Source organism: Setaria italica, chromosome VIII (genome assembly GCF_000263155.2).
Source record: "Setaria italica strain Yugu1 chromosome VIII, Setaria_italica_v2.0, whole genome shotgun sequence".
In the NCBI taxonomy this organism is placed as follows: domain Eukaryota; kingdom Viridiplantae; phylum Streptophyta; class Magnoliopsida; order Poales; family Poaceae; genus Setaria; species Setaria italica.
Genome location: NC_028457.1, coordinates 35,901,673 through 35,917,816, shown reverse-complemented (window position 1 = coordinate 35,917,816; position 16,144 = coordinate 35,901,673). Strand labels below are relative to the sequence as shown.

At 50.5% G+C, this 16,144-nt stretch overlaps 1 protein-coding gene and 1 long non-coding RNA gene across 2 annotated transcripts; one reads left to right on the top strand and one right to left on the bottom strand.

Moving 5' to 3' along the window:
- Positions 1-2: 2 nt before the first annotated feature.
- LOC101772386 (probable inactive methyltransferase Os04g0175900) lies at positions 3-1,807 on the bottom strand. The gene is made up of 4 exons (XM_004979773.3): positions 1,324-1,807; positions 883-1,202; positions 617-681; positions 3-516 (listed from the first exon to the last, which is right to left on the bottom strand). Exons 1-4 carry the CDS (start codon positions 1,737-1,739, stop codon positions 220-222), a joined length of 1,098 nt encoding a protein of 365 aa, XP_004979830.1. The 5' UTR covers positions 1,740-1,807; the 3' UTR covers positions 3-219.
- Positions 1,808-14,468: 12,661 nt separating this feature from the next.
- LOC111258284 lies at positions 14,469-15,751 on the top strand. Its single transcript, XR_002678944.1, has 4 exons — positions 14,469-14,533; positions 14,602-15,112; positions 15,193-15,433; positions 15,524-15,751. It is a non-coding gene; the product is annotated as an uncharacterized LOC111258284 (long non-coding RNA).
- The last annotated feature ends 393 nt before the right edge of the window (positions 15,752-16,144 follow it).

Genomic DNA, 16,144 nt, shown 5'->3' with positions numbered 1-16,144 from the left:
GGTAACTATCAATAGTAGGAATAACATTTTATTAAGCAGTACATAATCACCCCAAGGAGTTACAACCATACCCATGAAGTCCGCAATGCCAGTATCACCAAGAAGATGCATGGTTGCGATCTGTTATACAACCATACCCATGAAAACATAAAAACTAGCCTGCCTGCTTACCCAGGGAGCAAGTTGTTATTCAACCGAACAACCGGTAAACATGCATTTCTACTTGGTAAACTCAAGAGCGTAAATGTTGCAGAAGATGTAAGTTTTCTGGAAGCCAGAAAAGCCTGCAGCCGCGCCAAGCTTGGCGTACTCCTGCTCCGTCCTCTCCTTTCCTCCCTTGAAGTTGACATATATGATGATATCCATCGTGTACGAATCTCGCGCAGCCGGAGTCGACTCTGGGGTCTCCGGCAGGATGCTCTGAATGACGATCACCTTCCCGTTATCTGGGAGAGCACGGTGGCAATTCTTCAGGATCAAGATGGACTCCTCGTCACTCTGCAAATGGATCATCCACTACACACACATGGACTAGTCAGGTGTAATCTTGTATTTATTCGCATGGTAGGTTGGGATGAAAAGTTCATGAAATTTAACGGTATATGTTCAAACTTACCTTCATCAAAATTGCATCTCCAGATGGTACGCTTTCAAACATATCTCCAGCTACATGTTCCACGCCTGTGAAATTTTATTAAAAAAACGTGATGCGCACCACTGTATCCCATGCACTGTCTTAGCCACAATTTCTGAACGACTTTGATTCTTGCTTAAATAAACAAACTCTTTTCTGGATTTGTTCAGTTTATCGTCCGAATCTTACTAATTCCTTTAGTCATCAAATGCAAGTAAGAAGTAGCATGTACGTAGACGAGGGGCTACCTTCAAGGGACGGAGCCTCAGAGACTACATGAGCTAGGTCCATGTTTATGCCCCTGATGTGCTTGTACCGGTCGCTGATCAACGCTAGCGTTTCACCGGTGCCCCCACCAACGTCGACGAGCACCCCAACGCCGTCGAACACTTTGGGATGCTCGACCAGCTTCTTGATCACCAGCAGTGACTGCTGGGCCATGGCTCGGTCGAACAGCAGGCTCAGACGCCGGTTCTTTCCAAAGTACTCGAACGCCGGCGTGCCCCCATGGGCAAGCTCGAACGGCGTCTTCTTGCCACCACCGGCCACTGCATCCGCAATGTGATGCCTTCATGGGTAGAAAAACATAAAGATCGGGAGATGCATATATTTTGTTAGGTTCTCAATTGCATCCTTGTATTATAATTAATAAAACATATCGTAAATGTTAGTATGAAACTAGAACGTACCAGGACGAGAAGTTGTCCTCATCGACGGCGAACACAGCCATTGGGCCAAGGGACCCCTCACCATTGTTTGTGGTGAGCCACCGGCACGCCGGTGCAGGCGAGTACCGCCACAGCACCGTGCCGTCAGGAGCTTTGTCGGCCGAGCACCTGACGACGTCGAAGGACGCCAGGAACCTGAGGATCCGGCCGATCAGAGAAGCTGACTCGGCCTTGTCCTCCGCCTGGACTAGTTTCCTGGCTAGCTCCTCGGCGGTCAGGCCGTTGCCGTCAGCGGCGCTGAGGGCATCGATGAGGCCGAGCTTGACAGCCGCCTTCACGGCCATGCTGACATTGTAGGCGTAGACCAGTGTTTGTGCGTGCAAGCAAGTCGAGTCCTCGTCGACGCCGGCACCATTGACAAACCCAATTTTGTCCATGGCTAACAACTAGTTGTGTTCTATGTGGTAACGTGTTTTTTCTTGTGCGTGCATTCCATTGCTACCGACTGTACGTGTGCATATATAGAGAACGGTTCTGTTCGATGGAATCCGTAGTAGTAGGTAAGATGGGCGGCTGGATAAGGGTCGCTGGTACATCCTCCCCTGCCTGCCAGTGCCAGCAACAACGAGGCCCCGATGGCAAGAAAATATGATGGCATCTAAGCCAGCCAACAAACTAGATAAGATTAACTAAACATGCAGTCATCTAAGTTGTAAAAGACTAGCATACCGATCTCATCTCACGTACCCAAGGTTCCTAAGATTCAAGCTAATTGCTGACGTGAGCATGTTAATTCCTTTCTAATTTATTGCCTTACGTAACAAAACTAAAGATGTTTTTCTTTCTTATGACTACTGCTGGATGGCACTACCGCGGAGACCGTCATTTGCTTGGGCTCATATGTGCCGGGCGGAAGTGTACAGGCGCATTATGTCCTTTCGCACCGGTGCGGAATACAACCGACACAAATAGTGAAGTAATCGTACCGGTGCTTTTGTACACCGGCACGTTAAGTTAAATGTACTGATGTCATTCCATACCGCCACATGCATATATTCTCATACGCTAGCCGGCTTGAAAACGCACCGGTAGAAAATTGGCCTTTAGTCCCGGTTACAAGTCAAGCGAAATATGCGCGTGCGCGCTACGTGGGATTCAAACCCACAACCTCCAGCCTCACGCGTAGCTTCCTTGTCATCCCACCTACACAGCACATCTGACTATATAAGGGATGCAATCCTTTTGTATTAACTCGTGGGGGACCTTTTTATCCCGGTTGGAGTTTCCAACCGGGATAAAAGACCTCCTTTTATCCCGGTTGGTATTACAAACCGGGATAAAAGGGTTCGAGGGATTTAGTCCTCTTTCAGCTACCCCGTTGGGGACCCTTTTATCCCGGTTTGAAACACCAACCGGGATAAAAGACCCCCTTTTATCCCGGTTGGTATTACAAACCGGGATAAAAGGCCTCTCAGGGCCTTTTTTTCGACTAGCCTTTGCAACAGGGATAAAAGGTCCCGGTTGGTGAGCCTCCCACCTGTGACCGAGCTTTAGTTCCGGTTTGTGAACCTTTTATCCCGGACCAACTTTAAACCAGGATAAAATGGGGCGCATGGAAGGATAAAAATATAACGACATATGGATCCGTTGGTGCATATATGACCATTGCTGCATTCCAACGAACATAAATATACATAGCCATTGCTGCATTCCAATCATCGTCATTAACTACGTATAGATCCTTACATTTCAATTGCATATATCATAAACTTCATTGTTAGCCGGACCTCCTAACCACGTCACCAAGGCCGCAAGATCAGCTACCGCAATCTCAGTCTTATCATGGCTCGCCTAAAAGCAAGCCATCAAGCCTCGATAATATATACATAATGCTATATATACACAACCATGTCTACTTCCATTTTATGGACCCCATGACCCCATGTGGCAGATACATGCCACGCACAAATTATGCGCGTGCCTCCGGTACAGTGCGTATGATTCAAGTCTCGCATGTAGCTTTCTTACCGATTCACCTACACAGCAAATGTGATTTTAGTAAGAGGTAATTTTAATAAGAGATGTTTCCCTTATAAATTCACCCGTACCCTTTAGTATCAGCTGGTACCAGCAACCAGTACTAAATGGCCCCAAGCCCATACATCCGCCACAATTATACCAGCTTAAGTTACACCCATTACTAATGGTAATTAATATTAGTATCGAGTCTTGTTTTAGCTGGTATATTTTTTGGGATTTATAGTGGTTTCTCTAGTAGTGAGTCCTCGCCGGTGAGAATTCCCCCTCTTTCTTCCTCTTTGTTGCTTTGCTCAACGTAGTACATCTTGCGGTGGTTGGTTCCTCTCTGTTGCCTCTAATTGGCAAATCTAAATAGAGACCCAGTGTCAATGTGTTTGGCACCTGTTAAAATCCTATTAGTACACATTTTTTACTCTACATATATATATTTATATATATATACAGTGACAAGCTTTAACGCCTTGTGGAATTAATTGGATCTACCCTCACTGTAATCCTGCATGCCCTTGGCTGCTAGCCCTGCTACTCGTGGACCACGTGGAAAGGAATATGCCTAAAAAACGTGATCCTGTTCTTGGCTGCTAGCCTGCTACGCGTGCACCACGCGCAAAGGAATAGACGTAAAAAAAAAAAAGAGAAGGATCGATGTCCAGAGGGTGCTTGGTCCTCGTGCAATGAATCTGAACGGGATGCATTGCTCAGTTCTTCAGCTACTAGTGCATTGCATTGCATGAGCATCAAGATAGTAGGGAGACTGAGCTGAGCGAGCACATGTAACACTACTGGAGATTCCGCCCGTACTTCAGGCCCTTTAGTTCTACTAACTTGTTTTGCGCCAAAAAAGAAAGCCTCGCGTCGTGCGCGGTTTGTGGGATTCAAGCCCACGACCTCAAACCTTGCGTGACCTTTCGTTGTCATCCCACCTATGCAGCACATGTGATGGAGGTATATATGCTTTCAAAATATATGCTTTCCTTTTGAAGTGGTGTTATGACCCGGTAGTAAAAGTTCTAAACTTTTTAATACCAGGTCATAACACCCGGTACTAAAGAGGCCTTTAGTACCGGGTGGTGTTATGACCTGGTACTAAAAAGTCTCTGGGATTCTAAATTTGAACCGGTACTAAAGGAGTAGACAAAAGTTCGTTTTTGCCACCGGCTGAATTATTGGAACATGACCAACGGTGAACAGTAATGCCAAGGCCACTTCAGGACTCGTGGTAATAGACAACAACTAATTGAAAAGAAAACACTCGGGAATCTCGGAGATTTTCTAGCGTTCAATGTCTTCTAGCAGCTTGTCTCCTAAGCTGAACATTGCATCATCTAAGCAAGTAGAAGATGAGAGGGATTTACAGCTACATCTACACAGAATATCTTCCAGGATTCTCGAGTATTTTTTTATTGCCAATGACCATATAGCTGCCCTCTAGAAATTTCTTCAATAGGCTAGGGTTTTGGCCCCTCTAGGAAATGTTTCTATTTGAGTATAACAACCTCGACCACTTAGAAAATGATGAACAAAGACAACAATCGGTGGCGTTTGAAGAAAAATAAATTGAAGATGCATTCTTAGAAATTTTAAAATGATATGAGGCCACAATCAGTAACATAATGATGAAGGTAAACATGGATGCGTAAGCAACATTACCTTCTCTTGTTGTACCTTTGGACTGGCTAGATGGTCATATTTTCTAAATACATGTTTATATGACGACTCATGAATTTGTTCGAAAATACATGTTCAAATTTGTTCACCATGGCACCCGCTGATTCCATGATGAGAATCGGTCATGATCTTCATGATGTAGGATTTTGGATAAGATAATTAGCTGTACAAAAGCCAAGTTATAACTTGTTGCAGATAGCAATAATTACTGCAACCTGGCAAATTAAACTTAAAGCAAACCACCATATTTAATCGACAACTTGAATCAAATGTTCGCCTAACCATACTCTCAAAGAACCAACCAACACAACCTTGAATCAAATGGACCAGGATCACCAATTGGGAGCCGATGAAGAGGACACATACTTTTGTTATCGCTCAAGAAAAATAGAAGTGCAAAAGGGTAGAGAAACACTCTCTGGAATTTTTTTTATCACACTCCAAAACTAAAAAGGTTGTATTGGACTATCAAAATCTTATCAAATAGCTTAGAGATAAGAATATTTATACAAGGAACAACCTTCCTAGTGGACCTTGGAGCTTTTTGAGTTATACTAGCTCAAAGGTCACCGCAAACTTAAATTCCGAGGAGCCTCATGTGGCTATTGGGATTTTGCCAAATCTCCACTAAATCACTCACACTAGTAGAGAAATGACTTTCCATCCACCCCCTTTTGTCCCGGATTAAAGTTGGCCCGGGACAAAAGGTTCACCAACCGGGACTAAAACTCGGTCACTGGTGGGGGGCTCACCAACCGGGACCTTTTATCCCGGTTGCAAAGGCTAGTGGGAAAAAAAGACTCTAAGAGGCATTTTATCCCGGTTTGAAACACCAACCGGGATAAAAGACCCCCCCTTTTATCCCGGTTGGTGTTTCCAACCGGGATAAAAGGGTCCCCCACGAGTTAATACAAAAGGATAGTATCCCCTACATAGTCAGATGTGGTGTGTAGGTGGGATGGCAAGGAAGTTACGCGCGAGGCTGGAGGTACCAACGTAGAATATTTACGCACTAGAAAACGACCTCAACATTGTTGTTGCGCTCAATACAGGCTATATGCAAATCTCCTTGATCAAATGTGAACCGGTTAAAGGCGTTAAACACCCTATACAGCCTACACGCATCTGACGCTTCAGATGCCAGCACCATTTTATGGACATTCCGGTCCTCGGCCCCAAATATATAATCATAGGGTTGAAGGGCTTGAACCTGCAGATAACGACGATTTTATGAAGTGGGGATGAACATGGCAATGCCGTGGATTCATTGACCCTGTTGATCGACAGCATAAGGTGGTTAAAATTTAGGATATCTGTGAAGTGAAGCCACCAAAGTGATCTCATCAGGATTGGTGAGTGCGTTGATGATGGTCCTGCTTTCTTGACACCGCCTTTGTGATAGAGCTCTGATCCTTGAGCTCTATGATTAAATTTTCAAACTAAGAAACAGGAAACGACACCACACGGTGCAATTCTTGCACACCCACACGTTGGGGTTTTTGCAGATGGGGTGGCATATGCATGCATCAAAGTGATATGAGGACATGTAAACGGATGCCAATGATGGCCTCTCGACTTCTCTTGCCTCCGGTTGTTGGTTGATATGGCATCAATTTTAAGTCCCGTCTCGTCTCTGGCCATGATTAGAAGCTGTAACTTCATAAGCAGCCAAGGAGCCCACGGTTGGATTTTCAGTAGGCCACAAAAGGTTTGTGCTGGTAGCTAAAAGGGCTCTGTGCTAGCGGGCCGAGCGCCCACCAGCAACCTTGAGCCAGCACAAATGACGTCAGTGCTGGCGGGTGCCCACCAGCCGGTACATACTGCTCTGTGCTTGTGCTGGTGGGCGACGTTAGCCACCCGCCAGCACATAGGCTTACATAACCCACCAGCACAGATGATTTCTGTGCTGGCGGGTGGTTATGCCAGGCAGGAATATGTATTTTCACATCCTATATATATATTTTATTTCCTGTGATTTATTTATAATTTTTATTTCCCGTCAGTTTTTAGCCGCCAAATTTAAATATGTATCTCCAACCACATAACAACATACTTAAATAATAAATAATTCACATTATTAAAAACTGCATCGTACATAATAGATAATTCACATTATTCAACAAACTTGAATAATAAATAATTCACACAATTCAACATTTGGAATAGAGCTATTTTTTGCCACGTTAATATTAAAACTACTTCATCCATCTACGAAGACCTTTGCATTCGTCTGGCATCAACACGGCATTTGGATCAAAGAATGCTCCATCCTCATGACAAATCTCGAGTTGGATGAACCTCGCCATGTCCCTAAAAATGTTGTTGATTTGACCTTCTACGAGCGACGATTGGTGATTCGGGATGCTGGGCATCTGTAGGTATACAGTAAATGAATATTAGGATGTATAACCATTAGAAAGTTAGCACATGGCAGTGTATAAGAGACTTATATCTTCGAGGTTCGTCCGGTACCTCCCATTCTTTCTGAGGAACTCGCACACGTAATATCTGCATAGCACAGTACCGTTAGGTTGCTTCTGGTACTGCAATCAAATAAAACAATGATGAGTTATTATTAATCACAAGTCTACATTATATGAAAAGAAACCAAGATTTTATGTTCTTACAAATCTATGATATATTATTTTCATATCTTTCTTCATGTGTTTTCAGGGCACTCCCCACTTTTCTTTACGTAAAACTTGTACGCACTTTGAGGATATAAAGACAAGAGTTAGTAATACAACTTAGGTGCATAGAATCTCAACATGCATTTCAGTATTGCCAAGGAATATCCTACTTTTGTATAATACCTATGAATTCCTTGTAACTATCTTTGCTAAATCTGGCTGAGTCGAGGACCATTGCTTCTCCATGTTTGGCTATAATAATGATGCAAATTCAGTGATCTCCGCATTATATTAGAATAATTTATATTATAGACAGTATTAAATAGCACCAAGTATACAAATAGTAATTAAAACTAGCTAGCTTACCGAAAATTGTCAGCTGCCATGATATAATCCTTGTCAGCCTTTTTCCTCATCACTCTTGCAATGTAAACGGACACTTTGTGCATTTCATCTATGTGGGATTTTGCTTTTATAGCATTTTTCTCCGCTTGTGTTTCTGCTGCTTCCATTTGTGCTTTGACCATTTCTGTCAATTTGAACCTGTGCATCAATTCGCTAATTCATGCTGGGTCAAGGTACCCTACCTTGAACCTGTTGTTTGTCAATTCTTCCTCGTTCCATTGCATCCTACAGAATAGGTAGTCGCTCAGGTATTTGACATATAAAATATATATGTATGTATGTAAAACTCATGTATGCAGTACATGTGGACTTACAAGCACCATACGGTAACGAGATTCGCGTCGAGGTGTTGATGACAGTAAAGTCTATGCAAATTCTCGAAATCGATCACAATCTCGTAATCGAGAACACCAAGGAAAATCTTTTTTGGGACACGCGCAGTGATTGCTCGAATGCCTTGCTTCATTGGGGTCATGACCCATCCATGCAGCTTATTCAGTTTCCATGGGCCCTCCAGCAGATCCCACCGATACAAGAATGGTTTGCCATGCTCATAATTCTATGGGACTTCATTTGACGCAAAGGAATTGAGGTTTTCATCTATTACCTTTTGCCGAGAGGCGCCACAAGCTACAGATTTCTCAACGGAAGATGAAGCCTTCTTCTTCAATACGTTTAAAAACTTGTCAACTTTGGTTGATGGAGCCTTATGACAATATATGCTGACCATACGAGGTACCGCTAGCCTTTGGGGAGGTGGAGATGGTGGCGAAGGCCATTTTGGATCAATAAATGGTAAATCATCTACCCATTCATTGCCTTCAAGTAGTGATGTCCATTCCTTCTCAGTGAGACCTTCTACAATAGGTGATAGCATCGGCTACTCATCCTCATTGGTAGCTCCCTGCACATGTGGCTGCGTTGGCTACTCAACCTCATTGGTAGCTCCCTGCACATGTGACTTCGTCGGCTGCTCCATGTCAACTTTTGACTATAGTATGGGTACATCTTGGCTCGGCCATGAGGTTTCTGGTGATGCATTATTCAGAATGATATCTTGGCGATGCCACAATATGTACTGGTTCATCGCATCACCAAGAACCTCAATCCCCTCATCAGTAGGGATGTCAAGCTCGCACAACTCCTCCAACATTGTAACAACTTGCACCGAGGCATATTCTGGCGGGGGTTTCTTTGGGAACACATGACCGCCATGCCGGTTGCGACCTCTCAAAACTTATTTTGTTTTCCTTCCATAAGGTATCACCAACCTGCATGGTGTATTCACTTGTATGTCATCAACGGGACACCTCAGATTTGTAATGGAGCCAGCACTACTTGGAGCAAAAAATCCTGTGTGGGCAAGTTGCAAGGTTGGTTCTGCCTGTCCTTGAGCATTGGATACTGTTGGGTTGGTTATCGTTTGTAGTTGCTGGCTTGCCAAGAACTCCACGAACTCCTGCTTGGCGATTTCTCTCATCTTCTCCTCAAGGTCTTTCTTATAACGGTCCATCTTCCTGTAGCTTGCTTGGTCGTTCTGGAATGCTTTACAACAGGGCAATGTTGATGACAATCCTCGAACATGCCTAGAGTGCTCCGTGGTTTCGATTGCGGCGGTTAGCTGATCTCTATCCCTGTCCATCTTGTAAAGACCCTAATTTTGCAGCTCAGCGACCTGTTCCAACCTCACGTAAATTTCGGATGTTGATGGATGTTTGAATGTAACCTTGCTATCGGGTGTGTTGTTGTAAAGATTAGCGGATCAAGACTACGGCTTGTAAATTTCTTTTATGCGCATTAGGATTCGGAAGGTAGTGTGGGAAGACACGGGGTTAGACTGGTTCGAGCAAGGAAAGCCCTACGTCCAGTATGAGGAGCTGCTCGTGTTGCCCACGCGGGGTCTGTAGTAGGGGTTACAAACAGGAGAGAGAGGGAGCCGATCCCAAGTCTCTTGGGTGTGCACTGATGCTCTAGAGGTGAGTGTGTGAGTTCTGTTGGCTTGAGAGTCCTCCTCGTATTGGGGCCCCTGGTTCTCCTTTTATAGCGCAAGGAGGGCTCAGGGTTACAGGTGAGCCGGGTGTGTGGAGAAGTAAAAGAGATAAGCTAAGTAGAGTAAAATACAAGGAGAAGGACCAAGTCCCCGGGTCGCTGCCTCCTGCTTCGGCCTTCGACTCCTGTCAGCGCAGCCACCGGAGGAGGGCGGCTGCCGCCGGATCCTGTCGCCGATCCTCCGGGCGACCGTCACCGCTCGGCATGATGGTGGTGTTCGTTCGTGGCAACTATGCACGTTGGGGGAGAAGGCTGACCCCCGTTATCCTACTTACATCCCGTGGAACACAGACGTCACGTCCCTGTCGTCGGATACGCTTGATGCGAGAACGGGCGGCGCTCCCTCCTGTGCCGAGCGGCGCATGGCATGAGTGCCCTACGGCGAATCAGGGGGTGCCGCAGACACTGTAGCTTGTGCGGTCGTGGCTACAGTGTTCCGCCTGGGTACATGTGGCGGGTCACGTCGAGGGGCGCGAGCGCCTTTCTACGCGCCAGAGCTGCGGTGCATTTATGGCGAGATCGGTGAGGGGCCCACGAAATCCGTGCCCTTATCTGCTGGTCTACGCCCAAGGCGGATACTTGTCTTGTGGGCCCGGACGAGTCCGACCCCCTACGCCCGGGGTCGGGCGAGGTGGAGTCTTGCAACAAGGGGTTGGGCGCTCCCGACCCTGGGACCGCGGGGCGGGTGAGGCGGAGTTTCGCCATCGAGGGGTCAGGCGTGTTTGACCCCAAGGCCCTGGGTCAGGCGAGACAGAGTGGGATGCTCCTCGCCTATGCTGGGTCGGTGGTAATCATCATTACCGCAGGTGGGCCTGGGCCTTCATGGTTGTTGTTTTAAGAGGTATTAGGAGGTCGTTAATATTTCCCCCCCCCCAACAGTAGCCCTCGAGCCTGTGGTGGAGCGAGGATGCTCCTCCAGAGGCTGCCTTCATCATTCGTCGGGAACCTCTGCTCGCCATGCAAGTTGCAGTTAATCAGGGACAGGGAGCGTTGTTTGTTCGGCTTGGCCGGGGAGATTGATCAGGCGAGATGTCCTGTGGGTGGCTTGATAAGGGCGGATTCCCTATTGTTTCGTAGGGCACTCCCGCTTTGAGACCTCAAATCGCAACCACACGCGTGGTCATTAGTTGTGATGCTAGCCCTCGAGCCCCCGTGCGTTGCGGGAGTCCGGTCGGGAGACTAGATCGACTTTTGATCGTTACCCCTCAAGCGTCCGTTCGGTGAGACGGAGGGGGTGAGCCGTGCCACGCTATCCTCACCGGACGAACCATGGTGCTCGTAGAGCTGCGAACGGGTCGATTCGAGTGGGTCCTGGTCCCCGTTCGGGGGGGTCCAACTCAGGCCAAGCTGGTGGCGTACCCCAGATTTTGGCCGGCCAGTTCATATAGTTCCTGAGTCCGTTCGATCGGATCTGGGGGCTCGTTGCCTTTCTTCGGGGAAAAACCATGAACTTTGGTGCCGGTCCGGACACGAATGTGAGGTTGGTGATGGCCGCTAGCGGACCCGTCCCTTCTCACCCCTCGCTCAGGGGTGTCCTGGGGCGGCTGTCGAACTCGTGGTGGGCCACCCTTCGAACCCCTGGACCGTAATGGGCCGTAGGGGCGTTTTCAGCCCCGTATCCCCTTTTTTACCTATTGGTGGGCATTGGGCCGGATGTGGAGGAGGTTGTGCGCGTGCGTCCTCCGGGAGGCGAAGTGGCGGAAGGTGCCGGCCCACGAAGCGAGGGAGGCGGAGATGTTTTTCTGCAGCAGATCATGCGCACGGATTCCGAGAAAAGCGGGCGTGACGGGGCGTACCTGGCGTTGCATTAACTGTGACAAGACTGTCTCTTTCGCTTCCCACGTGCCTGCCTATAAGATGGGGGGCCTACCTCGGCGGTTCCACCTGCAACTGCTCCCAAATCTTTTCGCCTTCTCGCGCGCTCTTTGCCTTCTTGCGCACCGTTCGCCTTCCTCTGCCTAGCGCAGCAACTTTCCTCACCCTCCGCTGTCGACCCCTTCTCCCCTTCGCGATGGAGTCCTCGACGCGCTCAAGCTTCGGTACCTCGCGCGCCGACGGCCTCATGAGGAAAGGCCTCCTCTGCAAGAGCATCGAGAGGGGCGAATGGCAGTTCCCCGAGAGGGAAGAGGTGCCGAGTCCGCCCGCCGGCTACATTGTTTTGTTCGCCCACTTCCACGAGAGGGGGTTCACGACCCCGCCGAGCCGCTTCTTCCGCGGACTGCTGCACTACTACGGGCTCGAGCTGCAGCACCTTAATCCTAATGGGATCCAGCACATCGTGGCGTTCGTCGCGCTGTGTGAGGGGTTCCTGGGCATCGAGCCCAACTTCTCCCTCTGGAAGTACTTCTTCGCGATCAGCCTGTACCAGAGGGCCGAGAAGAAGGGGAGCCAGTAGCGGGTGACCCCGGTGCCGATAGGGTGCGCCGCCATCCACCTCCGCCAGAACCGCACCAAGGAATATATGGCAATGAAGACCGCGGCGTCCCACAAGGGGTGGCATCAGCAGTGGTTCTATGTGAAGAACTACTCCAACTCCCCCTTGCCGGCGTTCACCAGCCGCGTCATCGAAGCGGCGCCAGAGCTGTGGTTGTACGGTCCGGTGGAGAAGGAGAAGAAGTGGATCACTGATCTGCTTCAGGCCATCGAGCACCTGAAGGGAAAGGGGCTGACCGGGGCCGGAGTTATCGGGGCGTACCATGCTCGGAGGGTGGCGTCGCTGATGCTCCGGGTTTGCTCGCTCGCTGAGATGGTTCCCAACGCGCCGACCAAGGGCACCGTCCTTGCGACGGGTGCGCTTGCCACCACCGAGATCCAGCAGCGAGTCCGGGAGGCGCTGGACGACAAGGACACCGATTACCTGGTGCCCGGTCACCCTCCGATGCGCCCGGACGAGAATTTTGTCAAGCTTGTGAGGATTCCACGCTCTTGTTCTTTTTTCCTACATTTCTTGGTTCATCGCTCTGACGCGGAGTTTTCGCGTCTGCAAGGCCACATGACCAATGTTGTCGACTCGCGCCCACTGGTGCCAGAGGACGCTCAGGGGCGGCAGCAGAACCGCCTCCTCGCCGAGAAGCAGAAGAGGCGCAAGGACAAGGAGATGGCGAGGAAGAAAAGGAAGGCCGCCAAGGAGCTCCAACAGCGGTGGCAGGGCCAGGTCGTGTCGGACGATGACGACGACGACGATGAGGAGGAAGAGGAGGAAGACGAGGAGGAGAAAGAGGGGGAGGAGTTCATTCTGACCCCCCCCCAATTGGGCGCGCTCGTCATCCGGGAGCAGCGCCCCCAAACGGCCGCGGGAGACAAGCCGAGCGGACCGCCTGCCCAAGACTCGACCCCGCAAAGCTCTGGGGCCGCGCCTCGACCCTCTGCGTATGTCCCAAGAGCAGAGGAGTAGCGGCAAGCGGCCGCTGCCAGATGCCCCAGGGTCGGCGTCAGGCTCGGAGGCGAAACGCGCACACCATCCTCGCGCTGAGGGAGTGTAAGTGGGAATTCCTCGCGCATCTTATTCCTTCCTCGGCATCGAGCCATTTTTCATGGTGTTGTTGTTGTTTCACAGCACCGCCCCTTGGAACTTCGTCCTGCCGTTGGCGCCGAAGAAGGTGCAATGGGTGTCGTCCGCCTCCATGGGGCAAGACACGACCCTGCCGGCAGCGAGCGGTGGTGTCGCCGGGGAGACCGCGGGGCCTACCGCGAAGGCGGCCTCCATGGCGGCAACCGGAGGAAGAGTGCCGCAGCCGGGCACGGGGCAGGGTCTGACCCCTGCTCTGCCTTCTCCCTCCGCGGCCGACCCTGCGGGAGAAGGAGTTGCCCCTGGGGTCCCTCCGACCGACGAGGTGATAGACCTCGACGATGAGGCGGAGGAGGAGCCTGCGGCTCGGGCGGCAACGGTGGAGATGGCGGCGACGGAGATGGGGGCAGTTGTCCTAGTGACCATGACGGAGACGACGGTGGCGACGGAGGAGGGAAAGTCCACCTCCGCGGCCGCGACGGGGACAACGGCGGCGGTGGAGGCGGGTGTAGCTGCCCCTACTGCTGCAGCGGGAACGGGAATGCTTGCTCCGACAACCGCGACGGAGACGGTGGCAGCGGCGGATGGAGCGGGACACGCGTTGGCGTCAAGGACGACCGTGGCGACCTCGACAGAGACAGCGGCATCAGGGGCGGTGGCGCCTGCCCCAGCGGCGGTATCGGGGACGGCGGCGCCGGGGTCGGCCAGAACGGCCTCCACCCTTGTCCCGGTTAATCTCGTCCCCAAGGCGTAGGGTGGGCCTACCCTGCGCTGGGCGTCCCGTGAGGACCCGCAGAGACCCCTCTTCGTGCTGAATGACATCGAGGAGTGGGGCAAGTGGCAGGCGGTGCAGGGCAGGCTTGCAAATGTCCACGCTGCCCTGTCTTTTGCGATGGGGGAGCTGCACGGCTTCGTCGTCCCCGGTGGCCAGGTACGATGTTCTCCCCGGTGGTTGTTTTCCTCTCATCTCTCCGTTGCTGAGCATAAATTGTTTTGTAGGCCCTCCAGGAGTGCAGCCGAGGGAAGTCCGATTTCCTCCGGCTTGAGCGGGGGCTCTGGGATCGCTTCTCCATGGAGAGGCAGCGGACAGGGGAGTTGACCGCGCAGGTCGTCGCCGCTCAGCAAGTCATCGACGACTGGCAGGCGTGAGCAGGTGGCGTGGGAGGACGTGCGGTGGGTGGAGGACAAGTTTCAGACCGTCGTCGAGAAGGCTTGCCTCGATCTCGAGGAGTTCCAGACTGCTGCCGAGAAGGCATGCCATGATGCCGAGGAGCTCGCACGGCTGAATGAGGACCATGAGGCTCTTCAGAAAGCCGTCGAGCGTATCCGGTAGGAGCGGCAGAGGGCTTGGCAGGAGCGGGACTTCGAGCGGTCCGGAAGGCTGAGGCCAAGAAGATAGTGGCCAAGCTTGGGGCGGAGGTCAGTCAGCTCCACGTGCAAGTGCAGGGGCTTTAGACCGCCGTGATCCAGGGGCTCGACCGGGAGCATCAGCTGAAGGCTCAGTCCGAGGGTAAGGCTCTTCTCCTTGCTTTGTTTAACGGCTTTGCGATGGTTTCTGACTTGGCGGACTTTTGTGGATGGGCCTTACAGATGAACTCGCCCGGCTGAGGGAGATCCTCGATGCGGAACGCGCCAAGCACGGCAACTTGCAGGACACGGTCCGCATTGTCTGCGATGGTCTCGGCGTGGTCCAGGGGGAGGGGACGAGTTCGCTGGTGGCTCGTGTCCTTGGGATTACGAGTGGATCACTCAGTCAATAATAATAGCCACTGCTGGTGCGCGTGGAACACGAGTGCCGGCCCAGTGAGCGCTATTAGACATCGTGCATTAGGTCAGTTGTTTTCTGTTCTGCTCAGGTCTACTGGCAATTTTACAATTGCAGCATATGGTACCTTTCTAAGTGTCCTTTCTGTGGTCTCAGGCATCTGATCAGCCACTGCTGGCCACATCACAGCTTGCCTTGGGCTGCTGGTGCGCGTGGAACACGAGTGCCGGCCCAGTTGGCGCTAAGACATCGTGCGTTAAGTCTGAGGTGCTGGGACAACTGCCTCTTGCTTCCCCACCATATCAGCAACGATCACTTTCTTCTAACTCCTGCTTGACTGTGACGGTGCTATTATTATTGCATGATCATCCAATTGTGTCGTTACGTGAGCTGCCTCCTCTCCTCGCCTCTGAATTATGGCAGCGATGATGACGATGATGTTATACTATTAATAATCATCTTGCACCGGGGTTAGTGAGTAAATGTTAGGGTCTTATGCAGAAGAAGACGGGATCTAATAAACCATTAACAATAAGATACAGTAATTTGTCACAGAGTTTTCCAAAAATCATTGGGGTCGGCAGACCCCGTCGACAAGCCTGAGCTCCGCCCCTCGTAAATGTGGAAATATCAATTATGGAGCCATGTCCATCAGCAATATCTTGGCTGCGATGATGATGATATTCGACGAGAATCATACGGCAGGATTTATGGGCCCCATCATCTTTAACTTCGACGCCGAGTTCGAGGAAGGCACCATCAATGTCGTTTTCGGCT

Coding starts and splice junctions, on each gene's coding strand:
- LOC101772386 (XM_004979773.3), bottom strand. CDS start 1,739: ATGGACAAAATTGGGTTTGTCAATGGTGCCGGCGTCGACGAGGACTCG. Junction 682..882: donor TGAGGCTCCGTCCCTTGAAG/GTAGCCCCTCGT, acceptor AAAATTTCACAG/GCGTGGAACATGTAGCTGGA. Junction 517..616: donor GAGATGCAATTTTGATGAAG/GTAAGTTTGAAC, acceptor ATGTGTGTGTAG/TGGATGATCCATTTGCAGAG.